The sequence below is a fragment of the Electrophorus electricus genome, chromosome 24 (assembly GCF_013358815.1).
Source record: "Electrophorus electricus isolate fEleEle1 chromosome 24, fEleEle1.pri, whole genome shotgun sequence".
Classification (NCBI taxonomy): domain Eukaryota; kingdom Metazoa; phylum Chordata; class Actinopteri; order Gymnotiformes; family Gymnotidae; genus Electrophorus; species Electrophorus electricus.
In genome coordinates, this window is record NC_049558.1 from 5,596,854 (window position 1) to 5,619,251 (window position 22,398).

The following is a 22,398-nucleotide window of genomic DNA, read 5'->3' on the forward strand; positions in this document are numbered from 1 at the left end:
CATTGTGTCTTTTTTGCTTGTAGCAATAATTGACACAAAGCTCTTTCTTAATATAAAGTAAATCTTATTTTTGCTCTTGATGAAACTTTTCCACAACCTACAACGAGTTGACAATGTGGGTGATTGCATAATGAGCTGACTAGTAGTAGTAACTAAGACCAATGCTGCATGCAAGTGTGTGATTTTCCAATCAAAGACCAGAGTGGTTTGTTGCGCCTACAGCAAGTCAAGACTATGAACCATGAAGAAGTGAATGGACTGAATTCCAATGGGAAGTTTTGGATCATGGTGCCAAAAACATTTTTTTTTTGTTATTTTACTATTTTCTTGAAATATATTTTTTGAGGATATTAACAGTTTCACTAACTTTTACAATTAATGTCAGTCATTAGGGGTTACAAAAACAAAATCTTCAAACTGCTAATTGATAAAAAACAAAATACATTGACACATCTAGAACACATCCAAGACACATAATTTTGGGTGAACTTGCCCTTTAATGGGTCCTTTGAGCTTGGTTACAGTTTCTGTGGTAGTGGAGGTTGGCCCTGCCTCACAGGCATACCAGAAATATGGATATCTGGATTCCATCTTTTTGTACTGTGGACCACATGGCACTGCTAAACACATTGTCATGTTCTGAGGAGAACAATACTCGCTCCAGTGTAACCATGGAAACCCTTGTCTCGTTGAAAGTTCACACGCAAGTCTGGTCATCCTAGTTAGAGCACTGTGGCAGTACTTAACAACTGCTGGGGCTTGAACCTTTTTTCCGTTTCTAAAAATCCGTGACTCATGTAAGAATGCAAATCTAGATGTTAAAGTGTACCGGGACTGCATGAATTTACTTCTTTTTAAAGCTGTGGGTGCTAAATGCGGGTGCTACACTTTACAGCTTTTGCAGTAATACCATAAGAACATACAATACATTGTGTTCTGTTCAGAAGGTTGCTGGCTGCATCTGAGTAAAGAAGATGTAGTTCAAAATGGTACTCAGCAAATGAAATGAGTTCTCTCGCAGATGACAAATTTCCGTTCTGTCCTCCAAGTCAGGTGGCTTTGAAAAATCTCTGACACTCCCAGTGATGGAATTAAGGATGTTCTGACCAATCTCAAACCTTCCCCCAAACTCATACATATAAATTAGTTTTTGTCCAATTCTGGAGGCCCTATTTTTAGCACGTTCTTGCATGTGTTTTGGCATATAACTAGTCAGACTGGAGCCACATTCTGATATTTCGTAGCACTGCTTCTCTCCAAACCTAAGGAAATATAACAGTTCTGTTGCTATGGTCACCATTGCCTAAGAGATACGGACATTTTGGAACAAACAGAAGAGCAGGATGCAACTGATCTAATTCAGTTCAAACTCTTCATTTCAGACTGAGCATTTTCTGTGTACTAGGAACCTGCTGTGTTTAATTTTCATAATGACAAATCACCAATTTAAAATTAGGTTGTTCCATGAGTTACCTGTTGGAGCGGTGAAGAATGAAAGTGCAGACTACTAGTTTTTTGCTCAGTGCTTGTCTAGCATGACTCCATTTATGGAGTGGGAACTCCACCACTTTCTCTCCACTTATACAGTGCTGCTCTCTGTCGGTCTGTGCATCTGCAAGGCTATAATGATGAGGTTGGTCAAAGCTTGGAGGACTGACCGGCCAAGTGGAGGCAGAACTGGCCCTGGGGGAGAGAGAAGGCCAGCATACATGAGCAATACATGGGCAAGAGGGGCAGGTGAGGCCCCCAATGACAGACTGAGTATAACGCTGGGTTAGTACTGCTGGTGTCAGCTCTGTGTTTCCGGTTACATAAGGCCCCCACTGTGGGACAGGTTCTGCTAACCATGCCCCCTCCCATCGATGTACTCCAAGTGCACATGGGTGTGGTAACGCTACACAGAGCCCAGCCGTTCTTCAGCAGAGAGCCAGAGTGTGTGCAGCAACGTGCAATTCTGCAGTGACTCCATGTGTGCGAGAGCTTGTCCACTATAGCTGGAAGTGTGGAGTCTCTCGAGATCATTCACAACTTGGCAGGCAACTTGTTACCAGGACATGTGCATATGCAGCTGTGGATCTATATATATATATATATATATATCTATATATATATATATATATATATATATATATATATATATATATATATATATATATAAAAATGGAAGATATCAACTAATATGTGTGCATTTTCACAGGTGCGGTTCTGATTGAAGGATAAGCTCTGGAGTTCAAATTTTCTCTACGTTTGCAGTCTTGTCACCACATCCTGAGTCTCAGAGGCAAACTGAGGCAGAGCACAAGGCTGAGGTAGCCGAACAGAGGAAGGAAACAAGCACAGGAAAGCAGGGTTGAGAGGGTGTGCTACTTCTCTCTGCTGCCGCTCACCCCTAAGACTTCAGCAGAGCAGTTGCTGCTCCTTCCATCCCATTGCACCTATTAAAAGCACAGCACTGTATGCCCCCGCCTCTACTTTATACGTATACACACACATTATGTATTATACACACACACACACACACTATGTTATATTTATAGCTCCCAGACCCTCAAGCTCCCAGGTCACATGCAGATAAAACCTCCAAGGCAGGCTCGACTCATGCTTATTTATGTGGTTTTTCTGCTTTTGTGTAAATCATATAAGAACACACCCAGGAAAGTGCAAAATATCAATCTTATCGATGCTGGCTCATTACAATCTAGAACTCTTTAACCCCAAACCCATCCTTCAAATCCCCTTCTGGTTGGAATGTCACTCTGAGCCGTGCAAACCTGCTTCCTGAGTGCCCTTCTGTGTCATGTGTGGTTGTGTCGAAGCCTTCCTTTCCTGCAAGGTGCATACTGGGTTTTGGTGCTCTTGCCATAAAATGGCCCTGTGATACTATTACAACAGACACTACTAGCTAGTCAGATATGTGTAAAACAGCTGCATGTACTAAGTGGGGCTGTCTGAAGCAGGAGAGATGATGAGGTGGCTAGTTAGTGTTAGACATGAGAGCAGCAGTCTAAGTGCAGGCTGTGAGACGCGTGTGTGTAGAGGTCACTGGGTTTAGGAAGTGGCTGTGTCTGTTCAAGCAGAGGCACCAGGTGGAGCTGTTGCTGTCGTGCGAAGGGTTGGGGAGGTAGTGGTGGGGAGATTCTTTTATCACCCAGCCATCCATATAATCGATTTAATCACGTTCGCACACCCAGCATCAGTTTTATGGCCATATCATCTGCAGGGCTGAAACCTCTGTGCGATTCATTACTGTATATTAGCCCCATAGCTTAGGGCATGCACAGGGTTGCGTGTGTGGTGCGTGTGTGCACACATGCCTGCATGTGTATTCTAAAGGAACGCACGTATGTGCAGACTGCTAGCCAGTGAGCACAATGCAAGGTCATAGGAGAAGCGTCTCATAGCAAGGGGGGTCGTGAGGGATGGGTGATGGAGGAGAGCGTGAGGGAACAAGACAACATATTCATATCCATCCCTGTATTTATAGCCAGCCTGCAGGGGGAGGCGGGGGCGGGGCTTGAGCGTTGACATTCTCTCTCGGTGCCGGATTGGGGGAGTGTGTCTGACTGCACACTCGTGCATGTTTGTATGTGTATGAGAGAGAGAGGGGACGAGCTGTTTTCTTGAGTGTGTGCATGTATGTGTGTGTGAATGAGAGGAAGAGAGAAGAGGGCTCTTCTGAACGCACACCTCCGAAAGAGAACGAAAAAGAACAAGAGAGGAAAAAGAGCTGAACGTGTCAGAGGGAAATCTAATTGACTCCATGAAATCTGTGTGACTCAAACACAGTGTTCTCTGTGTCCGACGGAGAGGGAGGGAGAGCCGGGGAGGAGGAGAGGAAGAGTGAGAGAGAGAGGGAGAGAGAACAGAAGACTACAGAGAATGAGGTGGGATTTTGGTGTTTATTTTTGATGCATATGAATCTAGTCTCTGCTCTGTCAGTGTGTCAAACTGTGTGTATGCTTTTGTGTGTCTGTGTGTGTATGTCCATGGTTTTTCATGCCTAGAACATTGCTACCCCTTTGATTCACATGCACACAGAGTGGGCATTCGTGTGTGTGTGTGTGTGTGAGTGTGTGTGTGAGTGTGTGAGTGTGTGTGTGTGTGTGTGTGTGTGTGTGTGTGTGTGTGTGTGTGTGTGTGTGTGTGTGAGTGTGTGTGTGTGTATGAGTGTGTGTGTGTGTGTGTGTGTGTGTGTGTGTGTGTGTGTGTGTGTGTGAGACAGAGAGAGAGCGAGAGCGAGAGAAAGAGAGACACAGTATTTATGAGGTGGGAGTATTTTCTTTCCAGTCCATCTGTCATTTAGCGAATATGTGTCTGACTGTGTGTGCATATTTTTGAAGGGTGTACACGTTGTTGTATTGTGTAATTAATGACTAATATGTGAATAGTGCACACATCTGTGTATTTAAGTGAGTGGCATTTACAGACACCCTTAAACTTGGATCCGGAGCACACTCACCACTTTATATGCAGCATGTACATTATGTAAAAAATAACTGATTTTACAGAGAGGATATTTTAGCCATTTGAGTTGTTCTGTTTGTGTGTGTGTGTGTGTGTATGTGTGTGCGCGCGTGTGTGTGCGCGTGCATACGTGTGTGTGCATGCATGTGTTGGAGAAGTATAGTTAAAGGCTTTAAAAGGAAAAATCCACAGACCGTTGAGTGCTGTGAGGTTGCTTCCTGTTTCTGTATGTCTCAGGACAGATTCATATCAGGCAGCTGGTTTCACCTCCCAATCACCCGATCAGCCTCAGCTCCAGCTGCCAGAATGCAGGAGACCCTCTTCTCCTCTCTCTGTTCCTCTCTCTTCTCCTCTCTCTGCTCTTCTCTCTTCTCCTCTCTTCTCCTCTCTCTGCTCCTCTCTGCTCCTCTCTTCTCCTCTCTCTTCTACTCTCTGCTCCTCTCCCTTCTCCTCTCTGCTCCTCTCTCTGCTCCTCTCTCTGCTCCTCTCCTCCTCGCTACTCCTCTCTCTGCTCCTCTCTCTGCTCCTCTCTCTACTCCTCTCTCTGCTCCTCTCCTCCTCTCTGCTCCTCTCTCTGCTCCTCTCCTCCTCTCTACTCCTCTCTCTGCTCCTCTCTCTGCTCCTCTCTCTGCTCCTCTCCTCCTCTCTGCTCCTCTCTCTGCTCCTCTCTTCTCCTCTCTCTTCTACTCTCTGCTCCTCTCCCTTCTCCTCTCTCTTCTACTCTCTGCTCCTCTCCCTTCTCCTCTCTGCTCCTCTCTCTGCTCCTCTTCTCCTCTCTCTGCTCCTCTCCTCCTCTCTGCTCCTCTCTTCTCCTCTCTTCTCCTCTCTTCTCCTCTCTCTTCTCCTCTCTGCTCCTCTCTCTGCTCCTCTCTTCTCCTCTCCCTTCTCCTCTCTGCTCCTCTCTCTGCTCCTCTCTCTGCTCCTCTCTCTACTCCTCTCTCTGCTCCTCTCCTCCTCTCTCCTCCTCTCTCTGCTCCTCTCTCTGCTCCTCTCTCTGCTCCTCTCCTCCTCTCTACTCCTCTCTCTGCTCCTCCCTCCCTCTCTTCCCCCTGCTCCCTGTCATTAATGCCCATCTCATTCTTAAACAATCTTACTATGTCTTTCTCTTTCACTTATGGCTTTGTGCCCTCTCTCTCTCTCTCTCTCTCTCTCTCTCTCTCTCTCTCTCTCTCTCTCTCTCTCTCTCACCCTGTGAAGATAAGTGTTTGGGCCAGTGCAGTGGACCACCCCCTGCTGAGGTTCTCCCACAGATGACATGTGGAGAGGGCAGGCCAAGAGTTGGACAGCCTCAGGCCGAGATAGAGACACAGAGGATGAAATGAGACACTCGGAGACGAGCAAAAGGCAGGAGCACAAGCCTGGCTTTTTTTACAGAGAGGATGTTCTGAAGACACATGCTATTTATACAGGGTGTGGATGTGAGCGTGCGTGCGCGCGTGCTTAAGTGCACCGAAAAGAGTCAACTGGACTGGTGAATCACATGACAGGTCTCAGATCAGCATGCACTGTTCGCTGCCTGTCAAATCTCGCGTTGCCTCTTGCAGCGGACTACGCTCCCGCAGCCTGTATCTGTCGCTCATCATACCGCCCCCTTCCTTCACTGCACACCGTCTCTTTAATCTGTCAGTTCCAGACAACGACCCGTTTCATTACAGAGCAGATATGACCCCAGTTAGTCAGTCACTCACCTTTTTAGAGATCCCTCACGTAAAGCTATTCATTGACTTATCGGCGATCGTGATGGAGCGGTCGGCCGCTATTCGTTTTGATGAAGCTCGGTCATTAGTCCCGAGGACTGACTTCCGATTCCTTATCTGGCCGTGCTAGGGGAGCTCGCATGCTGATACGGGTGCGCGCAGGCCTGCCGCGGACTTTGATATAAGCAGGGAGCTGGCGCGTGGCTGCAGCAGCGGGAGCACGCGAGTCATTTGTCGGCTGCGCTAAGGGGTGTGAGCGCGCGTGACGGTAGTGCCGGGAGGTCGCGAGCACACCGCGCAGTTCATAAGCCTGCAGACCGACTGTTAGATACGTTACACGCAGCGTGTCAGGTCGGAAACAAAAGGTTTCGATCGGCTCTGCGCGCGGCGGCGGCACGGCGTCGGCACGGCGTCGTTGAGACCGTTAATGGGTTGTTTGTCTTTTTTCTGGCGAATGATTTACGTGGGATTCGCGCATTTGTGCACTGCAACGGCGTAAGCAACGACCGGCCGCAGTGCAGACGAGCAGAGGTAGCAAAGGAGTATGCGTATCACCTTTTTTATGGTGGGGTGTGTTAGCGAGTTCATCCCAGTTCCCGATACTGTGATGTGTGTCAAAGAGACACCGGTTTTGTTCACTCTGTAAACAGCACTGTTAAACTGCTTCAGTGGTGTATCTCTCAGATCTACTACAGAGTCCTGCTGCACATAGTGTTAACCAGCCCCGACATAGCTGAAAACACATTGTGGAAAGTGTGAGATAAGTACATTGTGCATTTGCCAGTGCTGGCTTGCTTTTCGGTTTACTTTCTCTTTTTGTGTGTGTATGTGTGCTCATACATTAGCGTGTTATTCTCAGAGAAAGAGAGAACGAGCGAGAGAGAGAGAGAGAGAGAAGGAAAGAGAATGACTATGTGTCAATCAGTATACTGAATTTTGCATGTGAGTGCGTGTGTGTATATGTGTATGTGTATGTGTATGTGTGTGTGTGTGTGTGTGTGTGTGTGTGTGTGTGTGTGTGTGTGTGTGTGTGTGTAAGTAAGAGCTAGTTCCCTGCTCAGAGAGATAAGACCCAGTGCTCAGTTTCATCTTCTCCCCACTGGGAGCATAAAACAGGATTGATCCTATGGATCTCTAATTCCACACGGCTCCTTAACTCAATACAGCAGCCAGATCAGGTTTAAGCAAGCATAGCTGTTTAGTCAGGACTGTACCCCCTCGACACACATGCACTGCTGCATGATTAATATATCACTTTTAGAATAAATCGAACAGTACAAAATGACAGTCGATGCTCACAATACTCTGATCCGAGGAGATATCAATTCTAAATGGATTATGTTATTAGGTGCGGGGAAAATTTATTTCTACCGACTTGCAGTCTTCTAAGCTTGTTTTTTGGATTCTAGCAGTGTAGTGTTAGTGTGTGTGCTTTCATTAGATTTGCTTGCTTTTGCCTCTGTGCATAATGCATAAAAGTATAACCAGATGTAATGTACTTGAATGCACAGTGGCATATTAGCTGGCGTAGCAGCAACATGCATGATAAGCTGTTAGACTGGTCAGAAATCAATCATTGCATCCTCATAATTAACTGTGCGTTCTCATTGGCTAGCCAAGGATTTTGACCTTTAAACTTTGCCCTTGTGCCTGTTTTGGAAGGTTTGAGGGCTGACTCAGCTAGCAAAAGGGAGGAAGAGAGCAGAGATGTATGTACTTACAGATCATCACTACAGGGACATCTTGGGACACACACACACACACAAAAGCTTTCTTTATGTAAGATCTGTTCCACTCTCTATATAGAGGGATGAGAAACCCCTCTATGACATATTCTGAAGCCACATCAAATGCTTTAAGCCTAAAACTGTAGTGTGTGTGTGTGTGTGTGTGTGTGTGTGTGTGTGTGTGTGTGTGTGTGTGTGTGTGTGTGTGTGTGTAAGTGTGTGTGTGTGTGTGTGTGTGTGTTTGTGTAAGTGTGTGTGTGTGTGTGTGTTTGTGTAAGTGTGTGTGTGTGTGTGTGTGTGTGTGTGTGTGTGTGTGTTTGTGTAAGTGTGTGTGTGTGTGTGTGTGTGTGTGTGTGTGTGTGTGTTTGTGTAAGTGTGTGTAAGTGTGTGTAAGTGTGTGTAAGTGTGTGTAAGTGTGTGTGTGTGTGTGTGTGTGTGTGTGTGTGTGTGTGTGTGTGTGTTTGTGTAAGTGTGTGTAAGTGTGTGTAAGTGTGTGTAAGTGTGTGTGTGTGTAAGTGTGTGTGTGTGTGTGTGTGTGTGTGTGTGTGTGTGTGTGTGTGTGTGTGTGTGTTTGGGAGGGAGGGAGGGAGGAAATGAGTTAGGCCCTACCTCCCTCTTTTAGGACCAACACAACCCCTGTACTGATGCAGCCCACAGGATCCCCTGATCCACCCCCCTTTACCTTTGGCTCTTTTTCATTCTTATGCTGAGAGGCAACAACTGTAACAAAACTGTAAGCAAAACTAAAACAAGAAGAGTAATTTTAAACTGCACTGCGGAAAGCATTATAGTGGTCTGGAATACGAATACGGTAACAGAATTTCCTCATTTTTTAGAGAAGGAAGGAAAAAAACCTGTTTAGTTGCATATGTACCGAATACTAACCAGAACATACAAAACTAGACAAATACACAATTAACAGGTTGGGTTACAGCTACCTGTGCTAAATCGTACTGCTTTCCAATGTCCAAAGAAATTCATAAGTTCTGTATGGTGGATAAAAATGAACAGTAATCTAGAGTCCAAACAAGCTTTTGACCAAACAATCCATATGACCAAAAAAAAGTTTTTAAAAAATCATGGGATTTGGGTTTTGTCCACAACATGGATAAAAAGGGATGTGTTGTCAACCTCCTCCCTGCCTAGAGCAGGCCATGCCTCCAGCCTGGCTCCCGTGGTGACGAGGGGCGTCCCACTGACAGCCACCCCCACCTGGACTCCTCGCTGAGCAGCGGATTGCGGCAACCCCTCGTCACTCACACAACTGACCCATGTGGTTGCTCGAAGAAAACCGTTCCTCATAAAGGCGCCCCATTACCACAGATGGCAGACCAAAGAGAAGTGGCTCTGGTTTAGACCAATCTAGAGCAGCACTTTCTATGCCACCATGGCGAGCAGTTTGTAAAGGATGCTGCGCTGAGAGTTGGCAGTTAAAAAGGAGAGATGTGGCGAAAAGATCTTTGGATGAGCACCTACTCATCACAGAAGCTGTGCAGAGTTGTACCATGTAGAGGAAAATATAATGATGCATGATGGGAAGGGAGAGGTGGCCTTTGTCTCGAGACTGATGCGTCTAATATGGTTAGAAAAGATACAGTGCATTGTGAATGCGTGAATACTTTAGGAACCCTCTATAAGTAACACATCTAGATAACAGCCCATACATTTCAGTGCTTGCATATTAACAGGATGTCTTGGTGAGAGTCTGAGCTGTAGCGGATGTGGGAGGTGATTTGGAGTTAACTGTTTTCTGCCTGCTGGGCCAGGCCTTCTGGGTCAGCTCCGAATTACTGTCCTCTCTCTGTCTGTGTTTCCCAGGTGAGGACAATCACATTCATCCCCCAACTCATGAGCCAGAGAAGGGAAAGCTAGCAAGCCTCCTACCTACTGCGTCCTAAAACTGAAACCATAAAAGCACACATAAAGGAGCTTCACCCTTCAGCTAGAAAATAAGGACTGGGGGAACTGCTACGTCAAACACACACACACACACACACACCCGCGCGCACTTCTCTTTTCGGTTTCGGCAGAGGGCACAGAAGATCGAGAGGCAGCGTTTTTTGATAGGCTGTCAGCGCATGCACCAAGGCAGCCATATCTCTGCTTAAAGAGAGCGAGGGAGAGAACCAGTGCAGGCGCATCCAACTGCAGCACTGTGGACCTCCACCAGCATCTCCACCTCCACCCCGTCGAGCGGAGAGGCACGTCCCGTGCAGCCGTCCCATTTTAACACCTGACAGGCAGAAGCTGCAGGACTCTGTGGGACTTTACAGGACCCACGCTGTCACTCCCACCACACCATGGCATCCCACGGGAAGCTGAAGAAGGAAAAGGGGAGTCTGGCGGAGTATGAGACGCAGATCAAAGGTAAAGGGGGAAGTGGGCGGGCCTTCGACTGTCCCCCTCGCTCTGTTTATCTCACTCTCTTCCCCCTCGCTCTGTTTATCTCACTCTCTTCCCATCTCGCTCTGTTTATCTCACTCTCTTCCCCCTCGCTCTGTTTATCTCACTCTCTTCCCCCTCGCTCTGTTTATCTCACTCTCTTCCCCTCTCGCTCACTTTATCTCACTCTCTTCCCCCTCGCTCTGTTTATCTCACTCTCTTCCCCTCTCGCTCACTTTATCTCACTCTCTTCCCCCTCGCTCTGTTTCTCACTCTCTTCCCCCTCGCTCTGTTTATCTCACTCTCTTCCCCCTCGCTCTGTTTATCTCACTCTCTTCCCCCTCGCTCTGTTTATCTCACTCTCTTCCCCCTCGCTCTGTTTATCTCACTCTCTTCCCCTCTCGCTCACTTTATCTCACTCTCTTCCCCCTCGCTCTGTTTATCTCACTCTCTTCCCCCTCGCTCACTTTATCTCACTCTCTTCCCCCCTCGCTCTGTTTATCTCACTCTCTTCCCCCTCGCTCTGTTTATCTCACTCTCTTCCCCCTCGCTCTGTTTATCTCACTCTCTTCCCCCTCGCTCTGTTTATCTCACTCTCTTCCCCCTCGCTCTGTTTATCTCACTCTCTTCCCCTCTCGCTCACTTTATCTCACTCTCTTCCCCTCTCGCTCTGTTTATCTCACTCTCTTCCCCTCTCGCTCACTTTATCTCACTCTCTTCCCCCCTGACTCACTTTGTCCTCGGGCATGTTTCTATCTATGTTCTCTGCGTTTGTCAGGGCATGCAGAGTGAGTGGCTGTGCTATGCGGCTGTATTTATAGACTGCGTCAGAGATGCTGTGCCCTCTAGTCCAAAAGCTCCGGGCTGTGTGTATTCTGAGAGAACAAGACAGACATGCAGTGAGATGAAGAGGTCATGGACATTTTGTCCTTTTTATGCCTGACTCCTCTCTTTCTCTTTCTCTCTCTCTCTCTCTCTCTCTCTCTCTCTCTCTCTCTCTCTCTATCTCTCTTGCCCATCCCTCTCAGAGGTTCGCAGTCAACTCTCGGAGCAGCTAAAGGTGTTGGATGCGCAGTTGGAGCAGAAGACCCAGCAGCTGCAAGACCTGAGCGACTACCTACGACGCCGCGGTGAGATCGAGGCGGAGTACGCCCGCTCCCTGGAGAAGCTCAGCGAGAGGTTCACGCTCAAGACCAAGAAGTACGTAACCCCCGCACCCGCACACTTGCCCCGTCACCGCGGCAACGGCCGTCACGTGGCGTCGCTGCCGTGTTCCGAAAATCTGCACGCAACGTGTGCTCGCGCGGGTCCCGCTGAACGTCCCGCTCGGCCTTTCAGGAAGGAGCAGACGGACTTGTCCGTTTCGCAGTGCTGGACGGAGCTACTGAATCAGACCAGGCAGGACAGCCGTGACCACAGCTCCCTCAGCGAGATCTGCAGCGGGACGCTCACGCAGCGGCTCTCTCACTGCATGGAGGACACACACCGCCTGGCCAAGAAGGTGCATGCACGCGCACGCATCCCCCCCCGTACATACACATATAGGCACAAGCATGCACAAACATGTATACAAACATACACACACTCACACACATACACTTTCTCCCTCTCTCCTACATACATACGCATATACACACAATAGTCTTTTTCACCCATGGGTGCGGAGGCTGGTGTTAAAGTTTGGTTATGTTGCAGAGCAAAGAAGTGGGTCTCCAGATGCAGGATGAGCTCCTAAAGGTGACGGCTGAGCTGCAGACGGTGAGTCAGAGGCTATGGCAGGACTATGCTAGGCTAAGCAATGTTAAGCTAGTGGCAGGGACATTTCATTTCAAGCGTCTTCCTGCTTTCTGGGGCTGTCCATGACCTTACATAAACCCCTCAACCCCATGATCCTTTTTGGCTGGGTGCAGGTTACAGCTCCTGGGTCTGCACCCTCCGATGGCCATACACCAGCTTGCCTTTCACAATTGGCTTGGCTGAAGACCTTTTGGCTTGTGTGTGCTTGGTCTTTGGTGCTGTGTTCAAGTGTATGGGGGTAGGGTTCTACAAATCTGCCTTCAGCTTTTTAGTCAGTGTGGCTGGAGAACTAAGATACTTTCCCTTGGTAGCATCTACATTGATCAGGAGGAAAAAATAGCACAGCAGAAAAATTATTTTAGGCCTGTGTTATTCAGTCATAAAGCAGTACAGGCAAGTCATTTGTGCCGTTATTCATGTTTGCTGCAGGCTCTAAAAACTTATCATCAATATCACACTGAGTGTCTTGCCGCCGAGGGAAAGCTTAAAGAAGCCACACGATTGGAGGAGAGACACACTGGCAAGTCGGCTGACCTCGGTCTCGGTCAAGCAGCGGGACAGAGGCGCAGCTCAGTAAAGAAGATGGAGAGGCTAATGGAGAAGGTAGAGCCCACCGTGTTTTTCAGTTTTCTGACGATGGCACAGGAAAGAGCACTTAACTGTAACCCACTGTTTCCTGTGTGTGTGTGTGTGTTATACAGAGGCAAGGGAAAGTCCAAGAGACTCAGCTGAAGTGTACTAAAGCTCGCAATGACTACCTGCTGAACCTCGCTGCTGCCAATGCTGCCATGAATAAGTACTATCTAGAGGACATATGCACTATGATTGATGTGAGCATCTTCCCCGGATCACCTCCGGACTTTGTGTCTGTTTTGGTTCCCTGTTCCACTTCCCCTTAGTACGGTTCTGTGCGGTCATATGGCATGGTTTCACATTGTGGAAAATATCTAGGGGTATCCAGTTACTTGTTGTTTTTTTTTTGTATTCCCGTATGCCACAATCCTTTTTGTTTTTGAGGCACACAATGTAACATGATGGCTGGGCTATCAACAATAAATGACAAACTTCAAAAGGGTTAATTATTTGATTTAAAAAAAATGTTTTAATATAGATATCTGTATAGCTCTTGACCGATAGACAAATATATAGATAACAGTCTAGTTGCGAAATTTAGTGCTCCATTTCTCCAGCTCATTGTGTTGTTGTGTCTCCTCGATGCTGTGTGCAGTGCACGGACCTCGGCTACCACCTGTCAGTCACAAGGGTGATGCGTGGCTACCTGTCCAACAGGAGCCGGGCCATGCAGAACCTGAAGAATGGCCTGCAGCAGCTGGAGGGCGCTGTGAGTGGCCTGGACCAGAACCAGGACCGGGACGCCCTGCTGCAGGCGCACAACGTCACCTTCTGCCTGCCCTTCCGCTTCCAGCACCAGCCACACGAGGGCGACCAGGTAATGCGTGGGCAGACGCTCTCCTGAGGAGATCTGCTGGGATGCACTGTAGAAGGCTCGTCATCATGAGCGTCATGACACTGACCTAAAGATGATTAATTTTTGCATGTGGGTTTGTTTGGGTGTGTGTGTGTGTGTGTTTGTGTGTGTATGTTGTGTGTGTGCGCGCGCATGCGTGGTAGGTCTGTGAGGTGAGCGCAGATTGTCAGGTGAGGTATGAGATGGATACCAGATTCCAGCAGTTGCAGTCTAGGTTGGCTGCTGTTACCTTGGAAACTGAGGAGGTACATGCATACCTACCTAAACACGTTCCACTTCACACCTCATACACTGTACATTAATAAACCATCATATTCTGTTTAAATGAGCAGGTGATGCTTCACTGAGACAAGGCCAGAGAAAGATTAAACAGTTACAGTTCCCCAACATTTGTGTATCAAAGTTCATTACTTTATGTCTTGGAGCTATTACAGTGGGGTTTTTTGTATCAATTTGGTCAAATATATATAAACTTTGATACTTGGATATAAAAAGTAGTGTAGGAGTAGGAAGTAGGAGACCCCCCCCCCCCATAGTAATGAAATGTATCACATACTCTCCATCTTTCACTGTTTTATTTCTCATAGGTCAGTAAAACACTCAAGGCAACCCTTACAGCCCTTTTAGAGAATATCAGCGATGACGACTGCATCCCCATCCCGGACATCTCCACCCTCCCCCTGGAGAGCATGGGCGATGGCCCCAGCACCAAGCCCAGCCTGGCCAAGCGTCGGGCCAATCAGCAGGAGACTGAGACCTACTATTTTACCGTGAGTACTCTGATTGGTGGATGCAAAGCTGGCTCATTGTAAGTGTACAGGATGGTGTTCTCACAACCCAAAAGATCTGCGGCTTGAGGAAGCTCGGCCGAGCCGCATACAGCAGCGCAATGACATTCACTTTCTTAATTTCATTTCTTAATTTCTTCCAGAAAGTGAAGGAGTATCTTAGTGGAAGCTCCCTCATCTCCAAACTCCAGGCCAAACATGACTTGTTGAAAGAGGCCATACAGAAAGGTAGACGAAAAAGATTTGATGTCCTTTGCCAGAAAGGGTCCAAATACACAGAAACGCCTAACAGATAATGTGTCGTCATAGAGACACCGCAGCTCACCACACCGCCCATCATGATGTAGGACAGTCATGAAAACAGAATTATTACTCAGCAACCAGGACCCATGTTAAGAACCATCCGCTTAGTCTGAAGTTAGTCTCACTTTCTTGACCTCATCCTCTTTCTCTCCGTTTCTCCTCCTCAGCTGAGGCCACTGACAGCGATCCAGCAAGGTATGACTCCCTTCCCATCTGTTCCTTTGTCTGACGCCTGTCTGTCTGTTCGCGAGACATCAAGGGGCAACATCTGGTCGTGTTTGCCTATCTGGGGCTCCCTGTATGTTCAGCAGATCTGGAGCCATCGAGCAACATCTGCACTGGGTCTCAGTAACTTATTAACGCATAGCAGCTGACAGCAGGAAGCCCGAATGCCGTATAACCGTCCTCGTGGAGCGTTGAGCTCTGTGGGGAGCGCACGAGTAACCTGAATGGGGCGGGACACTGGGCAGCACACGCGTGTGCATGTCGCAGTGGGTATATGGGAGCCACAAGCTTGTGTGGAGCTGGCGTGCTTGACTGCATGTGTTGTACTGATGCCATAGTGTCACAGTGGATTGCCGGTGTATGTGTTTCCCAGAATGCAGCCTGGCAGGGCAGTGCGCGTGCGGAAAGCCAGGCCTTGCTCCCAGTACATCCACAAACTCTTCACCGGAGACATGCTCTCCTTCATCCAGGTACAGCCCTGTGCCCCACTGTAGTGTCCGGTTGTGTCGCCATAACGCACTGACGAGATGCCTCTGCCGCCCCTTCCCATAATGCCGCCCTCCCTTCAGCTTCCGCGACGAGCGGTTTCCCTGCTTCCGTAACGCTGCTCGCTCCCGTCAGCTTCCGTGACGCGCGGTTCCCTGCTTCGCCGCGCCCGTGCACGTGCCTCGGCCGGGTGCCCAGCTTCGCTTTGTCAACCTTAACACTGCGCCGTCCTTTGTTGTGGCTGGGCGCTTGCTGCTTTGGAAATGGAAATTGGCGACTGTATCTAGACAGAAAATGTAATTAAATGCGACTCATCTCTCTGACTTTAAATGTTTACTGTCCTTAATAAGTGTGCCATGGGTACGTTCATGCACACTTATTAAGGACAGTAAACATGCAGGAACAGTGGCTTAGCTTCGTGTGTGCATGGTTAAATTACTGCATCGAACATCGGAGGTGATGCGTCATGCCGTATATACTCCAGGAGAACGTCCAATCGAGCTGCTGTTTCTGAGAGAAGCTGATCCAAACGTGCCTGTTGTCCTCTCTGCATGCTTCTGCGTAATGGAAACTCTGTGTGTGTGTGTTTGTGTATGTGTGTGTGTGTGTGTGCGGGTGTGTGTGTGTGCGAGAGAGAGACCATGAGTGTGTGTGCGTGTGTGAGTGCGAGAGTATTTGCATGAGAGATCAAGTACCCATTTGTTAGTGTGTTTTGTAAATGTGCTCATGCATGTGTCTATATGGGTACATGTGTACTTGCACATCTTTGTGACTAATCAGCCCATGTCCTGTGTGCTGTTCTGCGGAAAATATTGCACCATATTGCGCCTTCACACAGTAGTTGTGCAAGCCGGGTCCTTAATCATACTGTGTCCAGCCCTACTCTGTGGGTGTGCCATTACTGTCTACTTGGAGGCAGGTTTAGCCTCTGTCTTAGCCATGCTGAAATGCTCCCCACAGCTCTCTGCGTCTCCTGCTCTCTCCAGTGTGATTCTGAGTATATTGGGCCTGCTAATGCAAACCCAGCCAGGGTCACTAACTTGAACAGCTGCCATTTGCCATAAAAGAGGGTCCAGTGCTTGCTTTTGCCAGGTGAAATGAAGCAGGATGAGGAGCAGGCGGCTCCCGCGCCCGCTCGCTACCTCTTGGACTTTGCCGGGCTGCGTCCTCGCTAGCCCTGGGGGAGGCCTACCCCGAGACTCTGGGGTGGGAGGGGGGCAGAGCACTGCTTGCCCCCCGGTGGGGTACCCAGGTGGCTGGCTCTCGCTCCCTCACCAGAGCACCCCATCCTGTCCCTGCTCACTCTTCATTATGCCACATTAGAGGTAGCAGAATGCCGTACTGAACGTCGACCGCACCCTGGATTACCGCTGGCCGGTCTCGTCTGATCTTAAGATGGCAGTGATCTATGGTGTGCGCTGCCGTGTTTCACCACAGAGTGTTGTATAACACGGCCAAAACCACAGATCCGTTTGCCAACGCAGTTTCCCTCCGGAGTGAGTTATCGATGTGGACATCCTCTTGACAATGAAATGTACACTTACGGCAGAAAAACGGGAGCACGGTTGCCCCGAGCCGAGCTAACGGGGGAGTTCCTCTGAATATCTGTGCTCTGCTGTCCTGTCCCCTTGCGAAGCTCGGTTGATCTTGCAGCAGACACCGGGTTTAAACTAGTCCTGCTCAGACGTTGTCTGCTGCCTTCCATTTGACCTTCTGATTCTCTGTTTTTTCTCTCTCTCTCCTCCATCCACCCCTGTCTCCCTTTACTTGGTTTCCCCTTTCCCTCCTTTGCATGCCTTCTTTTGGTGGTTCTTTCTGTCTGCCTGTGTCACACCTGCTCCTGGCCATGTCGCACTTTCTGCCCCCCCCCCACCTGCGCCTGCAGAAGACGGAGGCGGATGTCTAGGACTCAGGTACTGCCATCCCTGGCCTGACGCCAGGCCGTACGAGCACGTCTTGCCTGCAGCCTGCACGTGCTCTTTGTGCCCTGACTTTCCCCCCAGATTCATAACTGGAACCATTATAACCAAGCTAAATGCACACAAATGGCTCTCAGCAGGCTTCTCATAAACGACTGCTTTGCATGCACTTGTCTTTCCTGTGCGAGTTCCCTGTGCACCATTTGTCTCTTATAATGCCTGTCTTTGTCTGTTATAATGCCTGTGCTCCGTTGCTGTGCTGTCTCTAAGCTGTTGTCCACAGCCATCCATAAATCTCGTGATTTCTCTTATTCTCGTCCTGTGTGTCAGAGCTCTGGACAGCAGATCCCCCTAGTGGTGGAAAGCTGTATTCGCTTTATCAACCTCCATGGTAAGTCTTGAGAAGGGTTATGCTCAACTCATACTGTGAATCCCTGAGAGTGGTGCAGTGCCTTTGAGTGTGTTTGTACTTTAAACATGTTTATTTCCAGGTCTGCATCATGAGGGCATATTCAGAGTTCCAGGCTCTCAGAGCGAAGTCAATAACATCAGAGACTCTTTTGAAAGTGGTGAGGATATCTGTCGGTATTCATACCATTTGCCTACTGTGCAGACCAAAAAAAACTCCTTATATATAATATATATAAATATATATCACAGATCACAATACTGTAGACGTATACAAGCTGTACACTGTGGGCTGTGTCTCTTTCCAGGGGAGGACCCTCTGACAGACAGCGAGTGTGACATTGATTCTGTAGCAGGAGTACTGAAGCTTTACTTCCGAGGTCTCACGAAGCCTCTCTTTCCAGAAGAGAGCTTCTCTCAGCTCATGGAGTGTGTCCGTAAGTAGTCTGTTACATTTGTGTGTGTGTGTGTGTGTGTGTGTGTGCGCAATTTAATACAATAATGTTTATTGATCTTCAGGATGTCGTACCGTATTGGATTGTTTTGACTGGGTTTAGGGATTGCTAGGCTAACTGCCTTCATGCTCTCCACAGAGATCGAGAACGTGTCGGAGAGAGCGGCTCAGATAAAGACGGTGGTTTCCTCCTTCCCCAGGCCCGTTGTCATAGTGATGCGCTATCTCTTTGCCTTCCTCCATCAGTAAGTCGTGTGGGCCTTCTGCCATCATGCTGAGTAATCCCTTTAGTGAGGCTGCAAGCACAAGCACTCACGCACACATGAAATGCTAGTTTAATATTGCACTGAAATGCATCTCTTTAGTTTAGTGTGTAACACGGGGCGTTTAATTAACCAGGGTAAAAGATATACACCGTTACTGTGTGCGCGCGCATGTGCTACAACGTGTGCTACAACGATGAGATGATGATGTAGCCCTACAACCTGGTTTTGTGTGTGTGTGTGTGTTTATGCGTGTGCACGTGTGCTACAGCTTCACTCACAGCCATGAGAACCCAATGTAGCCCTATAACCTGTTTTTGTGTGTGTGTGCTATAGCGTCTCTCAGTACAGCGACGAGAACATGATGCAGCCCTATAACGTGTGTGTGTGTGTGTGTGTGTATGTGTGTGTGTGTGCGTGCATGCGTGCTATAGCGTCTCTCAGTACAGCGACGAGAACATGATGCAGCCCTATAACGTGTGTGTGTGTGTGTGTGTGTGTGTGTGTGTGTGTGTGTGTGTGCTATAGCGTCTCTCAGTACAGCGACGAGAACATGATGCAGCCCTATAACGTATGTGTGTGTGTGTATGTGTGTGTGCGTGCATGCGTGCGTGCTATAGTGTCTCTCAGTACAGCAACGAGAACATGATGCAGCCCTATAACGTGTGTGTGTGTATGTGTGTGTGCGTGCATGCATGCGTGCTATAGCGTCTCTCAGTACAGCGACGAGAACATGATGCAGCCCTATAACGCGTGTGTGTGTGTGTGTATGTGTGTGTGTGTGTGTGTGCATGCGTGCGTGCTATAGCGTCTCTCAGTACAGCGACGAGAACATGATGCAGCCCTATAACGTGTGTGTGTGTGTGTGTGTGTGTGTGTGTGCGTGCGTGCATGCGTGCGTGCTATAGCGTCTCTCAGTACAGCGACGAGAACATGATGCAGCCCTATAACGTGTGTGTGTGTGTGTGTGTGTATGTGTGTGTGCGTGCATGCGTACGTGCTATAGCATCTCTCAGTACAGCGACGAGAACATGATGCAGCCCTATAACGTGTGTGTGTGTGTGTGTGTGTATATGTGTGTGCGTGCATGCGTGCGTGCTATAGCGTCTCTCAGTACAGCGACGAGAACATGATGCAGCCCTATAACGTGTGTGTGTGTGTGTGTGTGTGTGTGTGTGTGTGTGTGTGTGTGTGTGCGTGCATGCGTGCGTGCTACAGCGTCTCTCAGTACAGCGACGAGAACATGATGCAGCCCTATAACGTGTGTGTGTGTGTGTGTGTGTGTGTGTGTGTGTGTGCGTGCATGCGTGCGTGCTATAGCGTCTCTCAGTACAGCGACGAGAACATGATGCAGCCCTATAACGTGTGTGTGTGTGTGTGTGTGTGTGTATGTATGTGTGTGTGTGTGCGTGCATGCGTGCGTGCTATAGCGTCTCTCAGTACAGCGACGAGAACATGATGCAGCCCTATAACCTGGCTGTATGCTTCGGGCCCAGCCTTTTGCGAGGTGCTGAGTCCAGTGACGCTGTCACTCTGCAGCCCCAGATCAACGCCCTGGTCAAGACCTTGATCCTCCAGCATGAGAGCATCTTCCCCGGGCCCTCTGAGCTGCCCGGCCCCATCTATGAGAAATGCATGACCCTGGAGCAGGAGTACTGGTCAGCCTCTCGCCCTTTAGCCAGAGGGGGTCTTAACTTCTGCCACTGCTGTAATGACCGCGAGCATGTTTTCCCTGATTGGCGTCTAATAATGTCTGCCTTTGTGTCTCCAGTGAACCTATTACAGAGGAGGGTGAGGGAGACATCGAACATGTTCCCAGTGAGGATGGTGAGAAAATTATATATACAAAGATCCTGAATACACCTTAGATACAAATAATAAAGGGATATTGTTGGGCATTTTGTCCTTCATAAAATAGTAATTGTTTCTCACCTGTGTATTGTATGCTCATCTTTGTGTGCATTTTGTGTTGCTTTCTGTACTGTGTTTCCTGTGTGCTCATTGTGTGTGCCACATTTCCCATCACGTGTGTTATTGCCACGTGCTATGCTGTGTGGTGTTTCCGCTGGTATATGTGCATCTGTGTGTGTGAGGCTGTGCAGAGTGGGAAGCGTTGGCTTTGTTTGATTATGTTGCACGGTCTCCAGCCGAGCTGTCATTCAAGCAGGGGGACCACGTCCTACTTCACAGCAAGGCCTCCCCTGATTGGTGGAGAGGAGAAGTGGGAGGAGTGAAAGGCCTCATCCCTCATAAGTACATCAGCGTGCCTGAGGGGTGAGAATTACTATAAATATTCATCTTTCCCTTAATAACAGGAAGTAATGTAATCCTAATCTAATCATCTGCAGAGGCTTCTTTTCAGCCTAAATCCAGAGCGTTCACTGTAACTCGCCTCCGTCGTCCTCTAATTCAGAGCAGAGCGGAAGCAGGAGCGAGGAAAGCGGGAGGAGAGTCGAGGCGGCAGCACGGGCAATCTGGCTGAGGAGCAGCAGCTGGCTGAGCACGGCACCCGGTAAGCCACGGAGTAGTCCTCTCCCCTCCACATCCCCTCGTCACCACTCTAATGAGCTGCCGTGTAACCCTGGCTGTGCTGATGTCCGCCGTCACCAGCATGCGGGTCAACAGCGACAGTGCGTCTCTGCCGGGCCGCCAGCGGACCGGCAGCGGAAGTGGGTTCGTGGGAGGCGGGGCCGGCGGATGCGGGAGTCCGGGACGCAAGTTCACACTGCAGGTGCCCGAGGGCCGAGTCATCATGGCACCCCAGTCGGCCGGCGTCTCACCCGGCACAGCCCGGCCACCGTCAGGGTAGGAGAGCAGGGAGCTCTTATGCCTTGCTTCCCTTTGTGAAACGGGATGCCTAGAGCAATATGAGTGCATGACAAAACGTTGCCTCCCAAGGCACGAGCGATTGATTGATTGGGCCAATGTGTATGTGTCCTTCAGTCCGCAGGAGCGCAGACACACGCTGGACACTCTGAGGCCCATAGGCGGAGCTACTGACAGACAGGCTGTGCATGTCGACAAGGTCTAACTTAATACCTCTGGCAGACTTGGTGTCTAAAGTGTTTAAAAATTTTGAAACAAGATGAGGTATGTGCTGAACATATTTCTCTCTCTCTGACCCCCCCTCCTCCCCCTCACACACTCTCTCACACACACACACACACACACACACACCTCCTCCAGGAATTCACTCGGCAGATGAACTCGGTCTTCAAGGAGCTCCTGTCTCGCCAGTCTCCGCAGGACAGTTCGGACTCGCCAGCTCCTTCATCGCCTCCCTCCTCTTCACTGGTCTCTGGTGCACCTTCCCGGCAGTCAGTGAAAAAGGGCACAGGCTTTGGCCTGAGGGGCAGGGGCCTCTTCAAACCCCCCGACCAACAGGACTGATCAACGGAGAGAAGGAAATCTGAGCGGAAGGCAAACTTACTGCAGAAATTAATATATTTTTCCAAACATACATTATGATGTTCTCGAGATCATGAACCCTTTAGCTTTATGCAAAAGGTTTTTGGTTCATTTTTGTGCCCATAACACAACCAGTGATTGATAAAAGTATTTGGTATTAGTTGTGGTAACCAATTACTGGCCATGTTGCTGGTTTTGTATGTGCTTACATTACAGCTGTACTTACCTAACTATCATAACTAACATAAACTAAAGGGTATGGCCAAACAGACTCTCCTTTGATCATTTATTATTCCCCGGTTCTAGTGTTTATTCATTACAGTGATGTCTGGACTGGCTGATCTCTTTCACTGTTTCACTGCTAGGTTGTGTTGTCATAGAGACTTATCGGTTTCTGATGGATGGCAAACTTACGGGCTCAAAAGGCCAATGCTGTGTCAGGGTTATGAGACATGTACACCCATGCCCAAATATATGACAACATTAAAAAACAAACAAACAAACAAACAGAAAAAAAAGCATAAATTCCAATCTGGATGTAAAGATAACTATTTTTAAAATTTGTCGTTTTTGCATATTTTTCAAATT

General features: G+C 48.6%; 1 protein-coding gene across 7 annotated transcripts; it reads left to right on the plus strand.

Annotated features, from left to right (window-relative positions):
- Window positions 1-3,599: 3,599 nt before the first annotated feature.
- Window positions 3,600-22,077, plus strand: arhgap4b (Rho GTPase activating protein 4b). Of its 7 annotated transcripts, none has more exons than XM_027026957.2 (24): window positions 3,600-3,884; window positions 9,707-10,255; window positions 11,299-11,470; window positions 11,609-11,771; window positions 11,966-12,028; window positions 12,497-12,670; window positions 12,769-12,897; window positions 13,296-13,517; window positions 13,700-13,801; window positions 14,144-14,326; window positions 14,488-14,572; window positions 14,815-14,842; window positions 15,246-15,342; window positions 17,608-17,668; window positions 17,769-17,846; window positions 17,994-18,122; window positions 18,279-18,384; window positions 19,833-20,060; window positions 20,174-20,229; window positions 20,496-20,676; window positions 20,816-20,914; window positions 21,013-21,207; window positions 21,346-21,427; window positions 21,589-22,077. In XM_027026957.2, exons 2-24 carry the CDS (start codon window positions 10,189-10,191, stop codon window positions 21,790-21,792), a joined length of 2,904 nt encoding a protein of 967 aa, XP_026882758.2. In that variant the 5' UTR covers window positions 3,600-3,884; window positions 9,707-10,188; the 3' UTR covers window positions 21,793-22,077. The 7 variants fall into 7 exon arrangements, with proteins under 7 accessions (XP_026882758.2, XP_026882760.2, XP_035378323.1 ...); XM_027026959.2 differs by having other exon boundaries at window positions 20,505-20,676; XM_035522430.1 differs by having other exon boundaries at window positions 20,550-20,676.
- Window positions 22,078-22,398: the final 321 nt, after the last annotated feature.

Bases quoted from the DNA above. Each gene is read 5' to 3' on its own strand.
- arhgap4b (XM_027026957.2), top strand. From the start codon at position 10,189: ATGGCATCCCACGGGAAGCTGAAGAAGGAAAAGGGGAGTCTGGCGGAG. The intron at 12,671-12,768 runs GTAGAGCCCACC...TGTGTTATACAG, and splicing joins TGGAGAGGCTAATGGAGAAG to AGGCAAGGGAAAGTCCAAGA. The intron at 13,802-14,143 runs GTACATGCATAC...TATTTCTCATAG, and splicing joins TTACCTTGGAAACTGAGGAG to GTCAGTAAAACACTCAAGGC.